Below are 18,207 nucleotides of genomic sequence, written 5' to 3'. Positions count from 1 at the left end.
AATAGATTGTTGGACCAAGGGAGCATATGAGTACAGGGAGTTGTGTTAAGCTTCTGGCTGTGGTGAGTACATTAATAGGCTCAGATTTATTATCAGCACTAATGCCATGAAGAGAGACATTAAAAATACACAGTTTTATGCTTTGAATTAAATAACATTTGACATCAAAGCATCAGCCAAATGTGATGTAATATTCTTCGTCCAGAGCAGTAGCTTACCAGTGCAGGTCTGAATGTTCGGGCTAGTCATTTATATTCTTAAAGACCAAAGCTGTGTCCAAAATACCTGAGATTCTAAACAGCTTCCCATTCTGGTATTCAATGAGATTCTGCAGCAGTACAATATGGATTTAATTGGCTTAACACCTCCCATTATCTGTGCTTGTGCCTGTAGCAATCCTACTCAAAAAATGGCAGCAGCGTAAAAATGCAAAAAGCTTGTAAAAATGACAACTGAGGCCATTTATGTAATTGATAAAGGTATGAGAGCAAGTAGATAGATCAGATAGATTGTTAGGAGAGCAGAGGCCCTTAGAGACTGATTAGAAAATAGGCAACTACCAGAGGAGAGAAGAGCAAGACATCAAAGGAATAGACAGTGTCAGTTGGCAGGGTGGGAAACACATCAACAAAATGTACTTCTTGTCTTGTGAATTAGTACCATCAGAGGGCTCAATCTGGCTTATTAGAGCTCGTTTTCAAGTGGCTCCAAAATAAATTTTGGCTTCCTTCCCACCCTGGGACTGAAGATGTGAGCGGAGCGGACAGAACAGAGGAGAGACAGAGGAGGTGAATGCAGAGCTACAGAATAGTTTTATTAGGCATGCTACAGACGTAATGCAGAATACACGAGACCATGAGAGGGAAAACTCAAAAAGCAGGAAACAAAGTCGCACCTCCCCTTGTTAGAAAATAATTCATCCTTTAATTGTGCCTCTTCAGAACTATACCAAATCCTTACACTTTGAGCGGTATAAAATCGGACTTTGAAGAAAAAATATACAGAACTATATTTCTGAGCAAACACCTCCAGTCAAGAGGTCCTGTTAAGTATTTTAAAAAAAAAGGGAATAAACACTTAAAATTCTGAGCATTTTCACCTGAAATGCAACATTTCAGCTTATTCAAATGCTTTTTTGTTGTTAAAATTAATTAAAGGAACACTAAAGGCACAGAAACTTTGGTCCAACTGAGTAGCCCTCTCGAGTAAACTGTCACATGACAATGAAATCACAGTGGACTCATCTAACTGCTTCCACAGCATGCAACACTTTCTGATGGGAGATCCTATCGTAACTATACATGCTTAGAAAACCATTGTCACTGACAATTACACCTCACTGCTATGGAAAAAGCATGGAAGGCTTTAAAAACACGGATAAAGAAATACTTAGCCACGAGCCACGTTATGATATGTGACGTTATGTGAAATCAAAACTGGGGGAAAATAAAACAATCTTGCACTGAGCATACTTGTGGAATAATGGAATTCAAGTTCAAGTGCCTGTCACAGGCTGCTGTAAAAACTCATACAATTTACCTCAGGAATATTCTCTCGTGCTGCTAAACTGAAAAGGAAAATGTTGAATTTAAAAACTGTGGAACAATACAAAAAAAGAGCTACGCCTTGTTGATGGCAGAGCTTTAAAAACTTCTCAATAACCTCCAAAATTTTCCAATACCAATGTGCCCCAAAAGCATACGAGGGTAATTAATGAATGTCCAGCTGTAGAAACAGTTGATATTGTCAAGTAAGGCACATAATTACTGTATCTTTTCAACTAAATCAAGAATTAAACACTGATCTACATCAAACTATCGTACAAGGGGACAATCAATCGTCAATATTTTGTCTGACATAAAAATACAGAGGTACGGTTAAGAACAGCTGGGAGGATCCAGAATCTGCAACATACTTGACTGTTCTCTTTAAAAAAAGGATGCAAGTCAAAGGTTTCAGTCTCTCTCAAGGAATGACAGGATCAACAAAACCCCAACAACAAAACTTATTCAATCAACGTGGTCCCCCCAGTGTCCAGACACAGTCTCAAATGGTTTCTGACAGTAAACCCTGGTGCTGTCAGGAGTTTCTGGGTCAGATTCTTAGATGGTGGACTTGGAGAAAGAGACTCTCAGGTGCTGGTTGCCTCCCATGTTGTAGTTATGAAGGTCAATCAAGGCCTGGATGGCCTCCTCCACTGTCGACATCTGGATCAGAGCCATTTTCCGATCCCTGAAAGATATGACACCAAGGTTTAAGAATCAAACGTTTGTTCCAAGATGGATGTAATGTAATGTAATGTATCAGTAACAAACTCAGTGGGTTCGTGACTTATCTGACTACGTACTGGAAAAACTTGAAGGCTTTCACGGTGCCTCCAGCGTTGGAGAAGAGCAGCCGCAGGTCATCCTCTGTCACATCTTGTCTATGAAAATAAAGGTCAGATTAATGTCAGGTCATGAGACACCCACAGACTTCCACAACGACTCATTCTCATTTCTCAGAAGGTAGCTCTAAAACTGATTTATCCAGCATAACATCCTGCTCTAAAAAGAAATCCATCCATCCATTTTCTTCCGCTTATCTAGTGTCTGGTCCTGGTGACAGCAGGTTGAGCAGGGAACTTCACACGCCCTTCTCCCCAGCAACACATTCCAGGTCCTCCTGGGGGATCCTGAGGCGTTCCTAAGCTAGATGGGCTATGTAGTCCCTCTAGCGGGTTCTCCTTCTCCCATCTTTAAGGCTGAGCCCGGCCACCAGGTGGAAGAAGCTCATTTTAGCTGCTTGTATCTGCAATCTAATTTTTTCAGTCACTACCCAAAGCTCATGATCACAGGTGAAGGTTGAAACATAGATGGACTGGAAAATCTTCCCCACAACAATCGGGTACAAAGTCTGCAGTACTGCAGACGCTGCACCAAACTACTGGTCCATCTCATGCTCCATTTTCCCATCACTTATGATCACTCATGATCATGAACAAGACCTCATGATACTTGAACTCCTTTGTTTGGGGCAGCAACTAGCTCCCAACCCGGTCAGCACCTCAGACTTGGAGGTGCTGATCTTCATCCCATCTGCTTCACACCCTGCTACAAATCGCCCCAGCGAGTACTGAAGGTCACGTTCTGATGCCAACCACCGAACCACCGATAAGATACCCCGATTAATTGGAGCACACCCTCTGGTCCCTTTTTTGAAAATGGGGACCACCACTCCACAGGTACTGTACCCGTTCTCCACGTGACACTGAAAAGGTCTGTCAGCCAAGATAGCCACATCTCATCCACACCTGGTGCCTTGCAGCCAAAGAGCTTTCTAACATCGGATGGTTTGCCAGAACTTCCTTGAGGTCAACCGAAAGTCCTTCTTCATGGCCTCACATAACTCCTCCCAAACCTAGGTTTTTGCCCGTGTGACTACTGAAGCCACAGCCCTTCTAGCCACCCGGTGCCTGTCTGCACAAAAAGTTCTTTCGGAGGCGTGAGTTGAAGACCACGTGGACAGGGGCCTATGCCAGACGTTCCCAGTTTACTCTCACTACACATTACCAAGCCTGTCCAGCATTCTCCCCCGACTACCTGATCAACTCACCACCAGGTGATGATCAGTTGACAGTTCTGCTCCTCTCTGCACCTGAGTGTCCAAGACTTATCGGCGCAGATCTAATGACACGACCACAAAGTCGATCATCAACCTGCGCCCTATGGTGCAAGCACACCGTTAAACACCCTTATGCTCGAACATGGTGTTCGTTATGGCCAATCCATGACAAGCAGGCCTTTCATCCCAATCACTCCCCTTGTCCTTCAGCAGAATTATGGCGTCACCAGGTGTAGGCTAATCCTTTCCAGGACCCCACCCTCCCTAATCTTTCTGATTTTAAAATGTTATTGCTCATTTTCAAAGCCTGAAATGGTCTTTGCTGCTGTGTCCGACTTACTCACCTAGTATTTGCCCAGAAAAACCTTAAATTTGTAGATGGAGCAGTGCTGTTACTCCCAGGTCACGATGTGTGACAAAAGGTAATCAGACCTTTGCTATTGAAGCTCCCTCTGCTTCACCAGGTTTTAGATTTATTTTTAAAGCACTTGAGCACTCAATAAGGATAGGCATTACAAGCAAGTTACTAGATAGTTACTACTAGTCCCTATTAACTGGGAGCTATTTGCCTATTCTATAAATGACCCATTCTCAGTAAACGGTTCAGACTGAGGGTGCAGCACTAGTTATATATTCTGCTTATGTACAATAAAAACTTGTGTAATTGTCAGTTTACCTGCATGAACAGGCTTGTTGTTTTGAGGAATATTTAAGAATATCTATAAACAGAACAGCCTGATCCTGAGCAGACTACTACTTACGGGATGTTGGAGAGGTGGAGAGTGGCAGATGGTGGGAAGATGTTCTGGAAGTTCTTAGAGCCAGGTTTCTTAAAGCGATGAAGTGGGGAATTGGCGTAGTCCTTGGTCAGGCCCTGGTCATCCAGGCCGTCACGTGGCAGCGCGACCGTCTGATGCTTGGACAGTGTCACACGGATGATCTTTCCATACATCTTTTGGCCATTCAAGTGGCTCATTGCTTTGGCCACCGTAAAGAAAAAAAAGTCATGGTGAGGATACTGCAGCCTGCCATGTGGTAATCCATGACTGCAATAACTGATCTCAATATTAAATATAATTAATAGTCAACAAGCCACAATGCTGTTGTGGAGAAATTGCCGATTGCTGACGCTTGATCAAGGAGAATTAGAGACACTCTCAAAGTACATCAGAAGTGCCTGAGTCGGTCTCACATTCTGCCCAACTCATACTATACGCCCAGAAAAAGTCAAAGAGAATGTTTATACCCATGGAGGTGTTATTGTCAACATATTCTTGCAGACTGGGCCGTCAACATCAAATTATCTATTATGTCTAAGAAGGCAGCAATAGGTCTCTTCAACCCTGGCCACCACAGTGTTGAGATAGACTGGCACCTGCTGTTCTCAACCAAAGCAAAACAACTAATACTGCCGAGGACCTCAAGGCCCACACATGACCTTGTGTAACCTAAGGATAGAAAATTCCATAATGAATGCAACTGGTTTTCTACGTGCTGAAGGACAGCAGAGTCACTGAAAAGTCTGTAAATGGATTTGGGAGCAGACAGGTTCAATATAGGAGCTTGAAACTAATAATGAAAACGTTCACCACCTTCTCTTTGCATGGTAGAATCTGAAATTCATCTGTAGATGCAGAGATGGACTGTGTTTACTGCAGCAGTCTCCTGAAGTGTTCCAGAGCTCATGCAGTAATATCTTTTATACAATCAAGTCAGTTTTTAATGCAATGCTGTCTGTTGTCTTCCTGTGGATAAATGCTAATCTATATTAGTTTGAACATTATTAATTTTGTACTGTATTCAATTGAATATAGGTTTAAATCAATAATTCTGTTGTGCTCCTGTTAACCCAACTTGCAGAATGCCTTGATGAACAAAACCTTGGTAAAGACTGTATTTTGTGTATTTTGTTAACACTGCTACACTAGCAAAACCATGTGTCAGCCAATATGGCTCACAGACAATCAGAGTCATTGGTAACCCTCAACAGGTTTATGCCCCCTTTCGATGCAGCAGTGTTTTCCTTGAAAAGGACAAAGCTCACTCCTCTGAGACAATGCTGCCAGACAAACACTGCCACCAGCATCACAAGACAATTAGATGTGAATTACTGAACTAGGTGGTTATGACATCTGCTCACCTAGCTGGGCCTGGTTAGCATCTGACATCTGAATGAGAGCGCTGTCCTTCTTATTGTAAAGAATTTTCACCCTCTGGACATCACCATACACTCCTGCATCAGAGCCACGGGCAGTCAGGAGGAGAGAAGGTGAGGTGGAGAGAAAGCAGACAGTTAGAATTTTTTTTTAAAGTTAACATCGGAGGATAATTTAAAGGACAAGAAACAAAGAAGAGAGAACAGCAAGAGTACACACAAGAAATTTACAGTAGACAGAGTGAGTGGTGTGTAGAAGGAACAGGTAAAGAGAGAAGAGACACCCTCTAAACAGATCAGTTATCAAGCTGCGTCAGATGGCTACAAATCAAAACGGCATGCAAAAACAATGACTTAACCGTGCATTAACTCATTACTGTGTGGTGTGCAGCAAAGTATACAACATTAACCCAAACCAATTAACAGAGGGCCAAAATGTGTTGCAAATTACCAAACAAGCTACTGTGTGCGCAAACTAAATATACATATTTGTAATAATAACAATAATAATAATGACAAATGTCTCAAAGATTGAATGGAAACAGAACAAACAGAAAGACAGAAAAAAAAGAAAGAACAGGAGAGGGAGAGAGAGAGAGAGAGAGAGAGAGAGAGAGAGAGAGCTAACGATAACATACCGAAGAGGGTAAACAGACTTTGGGGCGTAACCATCTTTAGAGGGAGAGAAGAGCAACAAGCAGCGTGAGACAGGTAGAGAGGTAGAAGAGTCGGAGCGGAGCGGAGGTAGAGATGGACAGATCGATCCAGAACGGAGGTAGGTAGGAGGAATGGTGGTTTTTGTTTTCCCCCCGGAGAGTGATGGAGGTGGTGGGTCATGGAGGGGAGCAGGCGGCGGAAGAGGAGTCATGGAGGGGTTTTTTGGAGAGGGGTGGTTGATGTGGGAAGGGAGGAGCAGGAGGAAGAAAGTGTGATTTGAGGGGTTAAATGTTCCCCCCCATCAGCACGAAGGGGGAGGCAGGATGAATGAAGGGGAGGGGGGTAGAGAGAGAGAGAAATAAGAGGGTGGGGAGATGACGAGGGAGGCAAATGCAAATTGGAGGAAAAATTAAAAAAAAAATAAAAAGTGAGGAGGGGGAGGGACAAAAAATAAAATATAGGTCAGTACACTGGAATAATGCAGGTAGTTTGGTCAGAGATAATGGCTTGGATCAATGTTTCTTTAGTCAAAATACAGCAAATAACTTGTGCCAAAATGTCTTTCACCCTGGACAAGCATGGGGTAAAGGTACATTCATGTCAAAATCATAATAAAATCAGCAATATAAAGTCATAACCATGGGATCAAAACAACATGCAGCAGGTTGGAAATCTGAAGATCTACGATTTCAGCAAGGGAGGATGGTACTACGAGAGTGTGAGAAGCTGAGGGGGGAAAATTAGTTAAGAGACCATGCAGTTAAAAATTTGTTTAGCAGAACAATTTTGGCATGCAAGAGTTGATGTGAAGGCCACTTGAGTAAAACGTGGTGTTCACACAAGTCCAAGGGGCTAAAAGAAAGCTCAAGCACAGTATCTGAACACCAGGGGGTTCAAGTTTGAATGGTTGAGATACTGTCAGAGGCTCCGGTATGACACATTCATTTACAGCCAGAGAGAACAGACTGATGAGGAGAGACACAAAGACATTAGGTGAGACAGTTTAGTCACTCTTTAAGTCACAGTAAAAATAAAATAATGAAAAATAAAAAAAAAGGCAGGGGAAGAGGGAGAAAAGACAGCGAGCAAAGCATTTTAGAAAGGCAGGTATTTGTTCCCAGAGCTGAGACACAGGTTAGGAGACCACAGAATGATTTCATATGAGCTTTCATATGAGCTGAGGAGAGGTGAGGAGAGCTTAGAGAGAAAAACAGAAGAGAGACAGTTAGCCGAGTTAGATACAGTTTGACAAAGAGAGGGAAGGGCAGAACATCGGAGGAGGGAAGAGGGGAGGGTTGTTTGGTGCGGTGACAGAAACAGCAATTCCCCTCTCTCTTACAGGGACATAATGAGTCTTGACTGAAAGGGGGACAAAATAAAAAACAACAGCAAGGCCCTGGGCATGTAAAGGACACTAGAAAATACAGCAAAGAAAAAAAGGTTAGACAAAACTTCTTCATATAAAAATGAGGTGGAATAACAAGAGGTCCTTTCTATCTCTTCTAAAAAAATAAATTTGGATTCCCAGGGTGCAGCGTTAATTGTGTCCTGGGACACTTCAGTGATTAGTGTCTATCACAACAAGATACATTAAAAATAACAGATGTTCTTGGGTTATGGACTAGTTTTGTGGCTCAGATATCATCAGGCTGACTACAAAGTGTGAAGAACCACCCTTTTATTCTCACAGAAGAGCTGTAGCTCTCTGCTTTCTTATTTTGAAAGAGTTTTGAATATTTGCATAAACTCAACTGTCAAAGATCACAGAAGTGTTATCATTAAATAAGCCAAATGAAGTTCTTCAGTTTCAGGTCAAATATGTATAAAAAAAAAGAACCATGGACACTCTTAATGCATCTTCTATGAAAGACACAAGACAATGAAAATGGAGATGGTAGGACAAGGAAGACGACTGGCTATAACCAGCCATTTAAACAAAAGAACAGAGGGATGAAGGTGGTGGGTAGGAGTGGTGGACTTTCAGCCTTAGGTGGTCCATCTGGTGTGTGTGTATAGACGTGTTACTCACCTCCTCGTTGAGGTTGCTGACCAGCAGGACCCCACTGGACCCCGCCTGTCCAGCTAGGGCCACCCTCCCTGCAGCAGCAGCAGCAGCTGCCGCTGCGCTCAGGGGGTTCAGGGCTCCTGACAAGAAGCAGACAAGACAATCATGGAATGGAGAGCAGCACTTCACACTACACCACACATTTACAACACTCAACTTTTAAACCAGCCAAAATGACTGACTGGTAACCAGCAGCTATCATTCAGGATGTATTCATTCATTTTAAATCTGCCCAGAACCTCATCTGAAAGATTCCATACCATGTGGCTCGTTATTTGAAGCATTTAGGCAGTGGGTACAAACAACAACACAACAAGGTAAAGAGGAAGAGAAATAAAAATGTGATCTACCTGGGATCTTACCGAGGAGGGAGTTGGAGTCTTTGCTGAAGGCAGCAGCCACCGTGGGGTCAAGGCTGGGCTGGCCGTCACCAGCAGGCAGCTCGGGCCGTGTGTAGTCGCGACTCTTATCATTGTTGTACTTGACATTTAAGTTGACCAGCTTGGAGAAGTCGATACGCAGCGTACAACATGAATTGTAGATGTTCTGACCGTCCAGCGCCTGGAGAGAGGAAAAGACTCACTAACCCACAAATCACTCCATATTCACCTTTTATATTTGGTATTACAAGTATTAACAAACACACAGCAGGTCATCACTAATAAAGATGCTTAACATGACTAGTGGAGATCCAGATAAACAGCCTCTTACCAGTTTGGCCTGTTGGGCATTGACAGGATCGCTGAATTGTAGAAGGGCCTGGAACTGATTGTTCTTGGTGAATGTGATTATCTTCATGACTGTGCCGAACTTGGAGAAGATCTGTCAACAAAACAAAGACAATCACACGCCTTAATACTAGTACAACAAGACAACTGAACCATTTGTTAATGTGTTGGGTCAAAACAGTGGCCTGCCTGTTGCAGTACATCCAGCGTTACAGGGTAGAACATGTTGTCGATGATGATCCGCAGCACTGGACTGGAGGCTGCAGCGAGTGCCTCCTGTACATCTGAGCTTGGTGAACCACCAGACTGGACTGCCGATACTGCCTGAAGCACTGCCTGGGTCCGCTACATCAAAACACAGGGTGTTAGTCACTGTCTTTAAGAAAGGAGCTCAGCAGACAAGATGATTATCCATTTTACTAAGAAAACAGCACAAGCACTGATGTATGCATAAGTCCTAAACATCATCATCCTCATCATCTAGATGTTCTAGACTTCACGTTACCAAAGAAAATCAAAGTATTAAGACATCCAAACATAACCAAGTACTAATGATGCACAAGAGTAGTTGCAGTGTATTAGAAGCTTTTCTACAATTGAGAGAGTACTAATTACTTATAGTAATAAACTGTACTAACCTGATTGCCAGCATCAGTTTTGAGTTCTTTGTGATTGGAGTACTGAATAAAGACTGGGACATTGCGGACATGAGGAGTTACAGTGGTGTAATAGTTAACCATAGTGATGGCGGCTTCTTCCGTCCCCATCTCCAAGAACGCCTAGAAGAAAAGAATAAAGAAAGTTACCATTCAAGAACTTGTTATTTCTACATTGTTTTCACTATACACTATTCAATCACATCAAGTCATTTTTGATATTCTGCAAGTATATAAATATGGAGGTCACTATTACAGAACGTTCACCACAAGAATTATAGCATTGTGGTAACAACAGACGTTTTATCAGACCAACACAGATGAAGCTGTATGAGCGCTGAGATGAGGCAGCTGCCGATCGATCAAGACTAGCCAACATACCGACATCGGTACTGTGAGGAGAACAAAGCAGCTGTGCTGGACAGGAATCTAGGGAACAAATGCCAAGTACCTCCTACAGCCTTCGTCAGCAGGCAGACAAGAGGCTTTTGTAGGGGCTTGTCTCAGATGCAGTACAAGATAGGAAGACTGAATGAGTTCAAAGTACTCATGTGACACTTGGTCCTTGGCAGGTCAAGACAGAAAAGCACCACAAAGATAACCCACCTCTTGTGTCCCCTATGAATTCATCTGTGGTGTAAAACTGAAGCCCAACGGTTGTTTTGTGGTTGTCTGTTTGTTCCCTCCACTCACCTGGTTCTTTCCCTTCAGTGTGAGGATGTTGGTGACCTTGCCAAAAGGCAAGCCGAGTGCGATGACTTCGGTCTCCGAGGCCTCGTTGGGCAGTTTCCTGATGTGGAGCACGCGTGATGGCGGGGCCTCCTCCACCCTCAACTTTTTACTGTCACTGCCATTGGAAGCCCCGTCTAAAACGTTAGCACAAACATTGATTAACTGTGCTCACCAACTCAATGGTACTCCCCTTAGTTTAAAGGATGAGGCTGGTGATATTCTGTACTTTTGTTACCGTCAACACATCTCATGAAGAAACTACCACCATGTTTTCATCCCTCAAATATCTGAGGGTGCATTATACTTTGTCGTCTATCATTTTGACAGTGTTCGAAAAATGTCATTTAAATGTTTTAATGATAATGAGACATGTAGCCTATTTAATAGCATTCTATTCACATATTCTACATTTATTACAGCACAGAGAGAAATGATGAACAGAGACACTAACCGTGTGGTCAATTTTCATGCAGCACATGAACCATTTTACCTCCTCACAAATTGTTTTCATTATTATGTTGCGTTGACAATTGTAATCCTTCATAACGTATTTGCTGCTGCAAATTAGTTGTACATAAACAGAATATCTAGGAGACACGGCTGCCCTGTAACATTAGCTGTTGCTGGATGATAACCGTTATCAGTATTACTTGCTCGTCTTTCCTTCCATCCTCCACCGCATCAAAACTTCACCTCATCTAACAACCACATGACAATTATCAGTCTCTTTAAAGCAGGGGTCGGCAATTAGCAGCCCACGGGCCAAAACTGGCCCACCATCATTTATATCTGGCCCGCTAGATGATGTTGATTTATATTTATTTTTATTAGATATATATATATATATATATAAATATATATATTATTATATAATATTATATATAATATATTAATGTTTTCTGTCAAAACTACAACATTCCACCATTTCACCCATCTATTGAAAAGTAGCTGATAAGTAACATGACAGCAGCCAGAACATCCTCGCAGCCTCTTTACTTGATGCACAGGTTGGAACACTAATTGGCACGTGCATGCACTGTAACCTGTGGAAAATAAAAGTGTCCTGTGTCCCTCTTGCAAGATGCCAGGAGATGTAGCAGTGGGCGTAATAACAGCACATGGAAGCAAATTAATGTTTTAAATTAAATTAAATTAAATGCATTTTTAAAGTTAAATAACGTTTATTTTTAATATAATAGAAAAAAAGACCCCCCCAGTAGGAAAGCATGGTCATGGCCCACAATGGAATTGTCAGAAAAAAAAATTGGCTCAGGTCCAAACTTATTTGCCGACCACTGCTCTCAAGAAATATTAAGCTGCTTGACAGTTTGTAATACCTAAACTATGCAGCAATGTAGCCGACCAATGTGATGCCTAAAACCAGCTAGACAACAAGGTCAGACAGTGAGTTCAAACAGCTAAGGAATATGCACACAGGTGGTCTACGTGTTGTTATTAACGATGTTGAGCTTTTTGCAGCTTTCAGATTTTTTCATCATTGTTAAAGCTATTCTATATTTTGCCCAAGACATGAAGAAGAACAAAATATTGGTCCATCTCTTGATACATTATGGCTTATACGCAGCGTGTAGCATAGAAAGGAAGAAACCAAAACATTTTGGCATGGATCTGAATCACGGGGCAGAATCGCAAGTCTTTACTTTGTTAATGTGAAATAGCACTGCTGTAACGCCGCTATCTGTGGCAAAATGAATTAAATTTGTTGCACATGCACAAAACCCGTCATCATTACAACAAAACATTACAGCCACCTCAAACGCGACTGTAAAATCAGAACACTTCCACAGGTCTGTGCTCTAGTTAGTAGGATAGACTCACTAGTGGTTTGACTGTCAGCATGGAATTTTTTGACAAAAAGAAAAATATAGAACATCACCAGACTTGTCCTTTACCCAATAGCTCTAGACAGTATCACCCCAGAAACAGAAATTTCTCTTACTTCACAAAAATGTGTTTCACAACCCAACAGGTTGCTAATTACAGTTTAAATAGTTGGACCTGGATACCGAGCCCTTGTTCAGGAATTGTTTTGAATATTGAACCAATCTGAAGTCCAGCTCACATTCATTGGTCCATGGCATCAAACTCAAAGCAATTTGTCTGAGCTCTTGCACATCGGTGTGAAACTGGTAAAAGAGGTCTGTCTCATTACACATCAAAGAGAATGCAGATCTAATCAAGTCACAACCTTTTTGACTCCATGAACACACACCAGTCAGTGTGAGCTTTCATACAATTAGAACTGAAATTTGATACAGCTGTATTGAAAATCACATGCAGTAGTCTTCAGCCGATCAAACAGCCCTAAAGGTGATTATTAATTCTATTTTGTAGCACAACCCAACCAACTAACACATGTCGAACGTTAGAATATATCTGTTACAAATGATTCTCTCTGTTTTTTGGAAGCTCAAGTGGTGGAAAGTCGTGCATTTAAAGAACAATCCATCCACCTTTGTGACTCTGTTTTTTCATGTGGTTGGTGGAATGGTGGATGTTGTGAAGCTACCTAAATCAAGACAGTCTGAGAATCTTTATCTCACTTTATTAGACAGGTCCCAAGGGTGACATTAGCCCAGATGTGGGTGTTATGTCGCAATGGCAGACTGGAACTGTGATTAAAGATCTCACAAAACCCTTGTGTGTGCGCCTTTATAATTGTTCTTATGTTGTTGGCAGTGTTAAATATGTTATAATTAATAATATAATTAATACTGTAACTTTGTCTGTGACGACTTTTTCAATCATCCAGCTTTGTGAATTTTTCGGGGAGATTTTTCTGATTTCATCTACAGTGAGGAGGCATTCAAATGCAGTGGTATCCACTATGTCTGTTCCAATCACATGCTGCGGTGTGTGGGAGCCCACCTACTGAGGAGCGTGATGTTATTCAGACACTAAATAGCTCCCATGAGAGAACAGTTCAACTCACGCAGCCTGTTTCACTTTTCAAACACCTATTAATCCTTCTTTTTAATGTCGGCTGTCACTACCGATCAAATGGCTTCATGCAAATTCCGTCAAGCCCTTCTCTATTCAGGGGTGGTCGGAACGAACTCACCACTGATACTGCTCATGCCAGAGTTGGGACTGTTGTACATACTCAGCTCGTCTGATCCTCTCTGTGAAGAAAAGAAAAAGACAGACAAGACGGTCAGGCAAAGTTGTGAAATAATGTGAAAAACTATTTCCATTTTCCAGACGGATCCTCAAAGACAACAATAAAACAGAGGTCTCTGAAGACAGTTTAAAGTAACAACAGGAGAGTCGAGGAGTAGGTGGAAAGAGACATAAAGCAGCAGAAGAGTGGCCTGGCTCCTCCTTTTCTGCTGTGGGTTTAATCTTGCTGAATTTAAGATGTCAAGATGTGTCATTTCATCCTGAGCTATACTAGATCCCAGAAGGCTTGCCGGAGCTGACAGGCGCCCTGTGCTCTTAAACCTGACTGATGGGATGAAGAGGAAGCTGGCTAGGGACCCATTACACACACAACTTTATAATAGCTTCATGCACCCCCTTCTTGTTTCTGTCTGACTGAATTTGAACCAATTGTTCTTTTGTCACTAACATTCTTTATGGTTACGATAAACTAGACGTTGCAGGCTCTGCTGCAGCGACATGACACAAATAAATTGAGACTATAATAAAGTTGTCTGACTTGGGCCAAAATGTGAGCACACAGTGCACGAGCTACCAGAATCCAAGAAGAGAATTCTCTCCCAACAGCTGGCAACCCTCACTGCTCTATCTATGACACTGAAATATTGATGAAATAAACAGGATGGCAAAGACCCGCCATATCAGAGGAATCAGTATTTTATGACTGTTCCGTTTCCCTTCGAGAGAAGACTTTAACTTTGTTTTGTGCAGACAGAAATGCAGCTGGCACTCAACAAATCAGGTTATGTAGCCAGAACAACAATACACATACACAAAGAAACAGTGATCAAAGGGGACACGAGCCATACCCATTTCATTAAAGCAATTCTCATGCTATCAGAGCCCAAAACAAATATTTGAAAAAAATCTGATTGTTCTGGCATTAACACGAGGGGACAACATGGGAAAAAAATCTTTGAAATGTTACAAAAGGTTTAAGATGAGACAGATCTCTCTTTATTCCATATTTATTCCAAGTCTTAAAGTCTTTAATATGAATATGTGCTGATTTTATTCTCTCGTAGTAAACTGAATATTTAGTATATATTTCTATAGTTTTTAACTGTTAAAACATGCAGTGACACCATGCTGCTCTGAGAATCTGTCATGAACTTTTTTTAAATGATTCACTGACTGATTAACAAAACAAATTGATGATAAAAAATATGTATTAGACGATTATACTGTCCCCTCTGACGAAAATGGAAGCAGCCTCGGTGTTCCGGTCACATAGCTATGACTATAACTATAACTGTATGCAGGCCATTGGAGAGAATGTAGGTTTAAGGGACAACTGCATTGGCTTCACTTTTCAGATCCAGAAGCTACATCCACTTATTATACTGTCTGCATCCTGTACCCTGTCATGCAAGTTGTTTTCCTGGCTACATTTCTAACTTCTGATTGTGAAAAGCAATGCACTTTTCTGGAAAACCTTCAGCAGTTCAGGCCATAGCTGGACGTTTGGTTTGTCAAGAAACATAACTTCAGCTGAGAAACTCGCTGTCCATCTATGCCCAAGAATGTTAAAGTGACCGTTCATTAAAGGAGGACCTGAGGTATGTAGGATTGTTTGAAAAACCTGACATGCATTTAAGGGTTAATGCAGAAATATATATCTTAATAAGTATATTCATAGTATATATTTTTTTTCTCAAATCAAGCTATATCAACGTGTATGCTGTTTCATAATGCAACAAAAAGAACACACCTACAGTGTTGTCGTGTGATGTGTGTAGGGAACACTGAGCAGAAAAAAGAAAAAAAAAAAAAACTCACCTTCACTCCAACTGCAACATCACTGATGCTGAAAGAGAAACAATTTTCATTTGGTCAAAATCAAAAATAATAGAACGCAGAGAGAAAACAGTGTCAGATGTGGGTCACCCACAGTAACATGTTACATATACATCCTAACGCATCCATTATCTGAATACAGTCTACACTGTTGGGTTCCCATGAATCACACATTTAAACTGCAGAGTGGTGTGACAGCTTTAAGCGTGCATTCGTCACAGTGAGTGAAAGGAATGTTATCGAGGGATGCCACAAGCTCAACAACAACAGCTGTTTGGCTGCATATTATCCATAGACTGCATACTTACTAATACATCCCATACATTCTTAATAGACAATGCCTTCTTATACAAGTACTTGTCAATTAACACTCCCCCCTTATACAAGAAGGTTACAATTGTGTAATGCATGTACACTTATAGCCATGTCAGTGTGATCTGGTTTCATGACGTTTCTCTGGGGGCTAATTTATGATTCATCACATCATAAAAGTAACATTGAGGTCATGCTTTATTCATCAGTCATGCATGGTCAGCCCACTCTTTAAACGACACACCCTGATGTCAGAGTAGACGTTACAGCCAACTTTGTATATCTCTATTACTACACTATCCACTGCATCTGCGTCTAACACGCCGTCCAACTTTACACGGTGATACCAGTGTTGGCTCAAGTCATGCTGGCGCACGAGCTGCTCATTTACAACCAGGACACGTCTCGTGCGTGTCAGAGGATCTGTGCCCGCTCGTGCAACAAAACGCAGCTAGTTAGCTGAAGTCTGACACAAAGGAGCGGCGTTACTGTACGTGAGTTAGCACAACTTCACTAGCCGCTTCGTTAGCACGCTGCTACAATATACGAATATGTAGAAGCAGCACACAGTGGGACATTATTAACACGTCCTCCTGTGGTGTCGTCATGAGCGTCTATCAGAGATAGGATCGTTAGCAATGCAGCGAGCGTTAGCTAAGTTATGCTAACATGCTAACAGCAGGCACTTCCTTAATGGAAGAGAGCGCGTGGCTATGGAAACCCGTTAACACAAGCGGACGACTCCTCCTCGGCTCCTCCGTTAAATGACGCATTCACACACACCGAGCTCCGTGCTGCCCCGCGGTAAGCTCAATTAGGTGTAGTTAGCATCGCTCGTTAAATATTACCCGTCCATGTCTGTGGAAATCTCTGAGTGCCTCCGCGTTCGGTCCTGTTGTCTCTCCGGTTTACGCCGACACTGTGCACGCACACATACACACACGAGAGCAAAATGGAGGCAGCGTGAAGTGGCGGAGAAGACGATGCAATGGCGGAAACAGACGGAAAGAGCCGAAGCTGCTCAGCGCGCGCGCTTTCTGGACTGCAAACATCTTTCCAATTTTTAATTATTAATGAATTTTTATCAAATGTAACGATACGGCATCATGTAACACCGCCGTTTATTTGAAATGAACCGAAATATGACACGACCTTCTATGATATGTGCTATATAGAAATTAGAAAAATTAAAGGTAGCAGACCTTACCCTACAATATTTTGGGCACTTATGCATTTAAATTACATAGAAAGTTTTCATCCATTTGAACTACATGGTCTTATTATGAATTCACTAACAAACTTAATCAAATCAAATAAATTTTATTTGTAAAGCCCAAAGTCACAAAGTACATTTTCCTCAGAGGGCTTTACAATCTGTACAGGGAGTGACACCCTCTGTCCTTAGACCCTCGGTTCCAGTGAGGAAAAACTTGCCCACAAAAAACCTTTAACAGGGAAAAAAGGTGGAAGAAACCTCAGGAAGAGCCACAGAGGAGGGATCCCTCTCCCAGGACGGACAGACGTGCAATGGATGTCAATATGAAGCAAGTAATAGGATTTATGTAACAATGCTAAAAAACCTAAAAATTCATTTTCACTGTTGGGTTTGGGCAAACAAATTGGCTTTATTAACATTGAATGCATAAACCTGGTTACTACTACACTACTGTGTAGTGAAAGCACTTTGAGTTTATTAGTACTGTTACATAAATCGTATTACTTGCTTCACATTAAGTTTATTAGTTAATTTATATTGAAACTATGCCATTCAAAAGGATGGAAACTTTCTATGTAATTGAAAAGTCCTGCATTTTGGCCAACAATATTTTTTTAGTGTATCTGTCTAAACCACTGTGTGAGGACAAGAGCTAGTAACAGATCTCATATGAGGAGGAAACAGAAACAATACAGCCTACTAAACTGTGAGAAATAAAGGAAGACAAAGGGATTGATTCTATATGTGATCATCAAATGACACCCCCTGTCCCACAAAAGAACAAAGGGGAGATAAATCAAATAACTAAAATTGATTTATTGTGTCAGTAAAATTCATAGACCTGCCATTTATATAAACTTTAATATGAAGAATACATAAATGACATAATACATAAGTTAAACTAATTATTTGTGTTGAGTTGATGGCTTGGCTTTAATAGACATTTTGGACATATCCAGAGACAGAGCATGATTTGGAGTCATATTTGTTTCCACCCAAAGAAGGTTAGTCCAACAGTCATTTTGCTCTGTTTTGGTCTCCACCAACGCGGTATATAGTAGCTAAACACTCTGCTATGCTCACCTGCATAAGTGCAACAGGAGCAA

At 41.6% G+C, this 18,207-nt stretch overlaps 1 protein-coding gene across 3 annotated transcripts; it reads right to left on the bottom strand.

The window, feature by feature from the left end:
- Positions 1 to 793: 793 nt before the first annotated feature.
- On the bottom strand, positions 794 to 16,906 carry LOC104930724 (polypyrimidine tract-binding protein 2). Of its 3 annotated transcripts, none has more exons than XM_019258421.2 (14): positions 16,734 to 16,906; positions 15,556 to 15,583; positions 13,679 to 13,739; positions 10,558 to 10,730; positions 9,847 to 9,987; positions 9,398 to 9,553; positions 9,192 to 9,302; positions 8,831 to 9,041; positions 8,445 to 8,560; positions 6,397 to 6,430; positions 5,744 to 5,836; positions 4,365 to 4,581; positions 2,348 to 2,425; positions 794 to 2,232 (listed from the first exon to the last, which is right to left on the bottom strand). In XM_019258421.2, the coding sequence occupies exons 1-14, from the start codon at positions 16,739 to 16,741 to the stop codon at positions 2,103 to 2,105; spliced, it is 1,557 nt and encodes a 518-aa protein (XP_019113966.1). In that variant the 5' UTR covers positions 16,742 to 16,906; the 3' UTR covers positions 794 to 2,102. The 3 variants fall into 3 exon arrangements, with proteins under 3 accessions (XP_019113966.1, XP_010743895.2, XP_019113967.1); XM_010745593.3 differs by having other exon boundaries at positions 8,843 to 9,041; XM_019258422.2 differs by having other exon boundaries at positions 13,721 to 13,739.
- Positions 16,907 to 18,207: the final 1,301 nt, after the last annotated feature.

The sequence above is a fragment of the Larimichthys crocea genome, chromosome XXIII (assembly GCF_000972845.2).
Source record: "Larimichthys crocea isolate SSNF chromosome XXIII, L_crocea_2.0, whole genome shotgun sequence".
Lineage (NCBI taxonomy): Eukaryota > Metazoa > Chordata > Actinopteri > Sciaenidae > Larimichthys > Larimichthys crocea.
This window is presented reverse-complemented; position numbering and strand designations above follow the sequence as displayed.

Bases quoted from the DNA above. Each gene is read 5' to 3' on its own strand.
- LOC104930724 (XM_019258421.2), bottom strand. The intron at 9,988-10,557 runs GTGAGTGGAGGG...CTTTTCTTCTAG, and splicing joins CACTGAAGGGAAAGAACCAG to GCGTTCTTGGAGATGGGGAC. The intron at 9,042-9,191 runs GTAAGAGGCTGT...TCCTCTCTCCAG, and splicing joins ATGCCCAACAGGCCAAACTG to GCGCTGGACGGTCAGAACAT.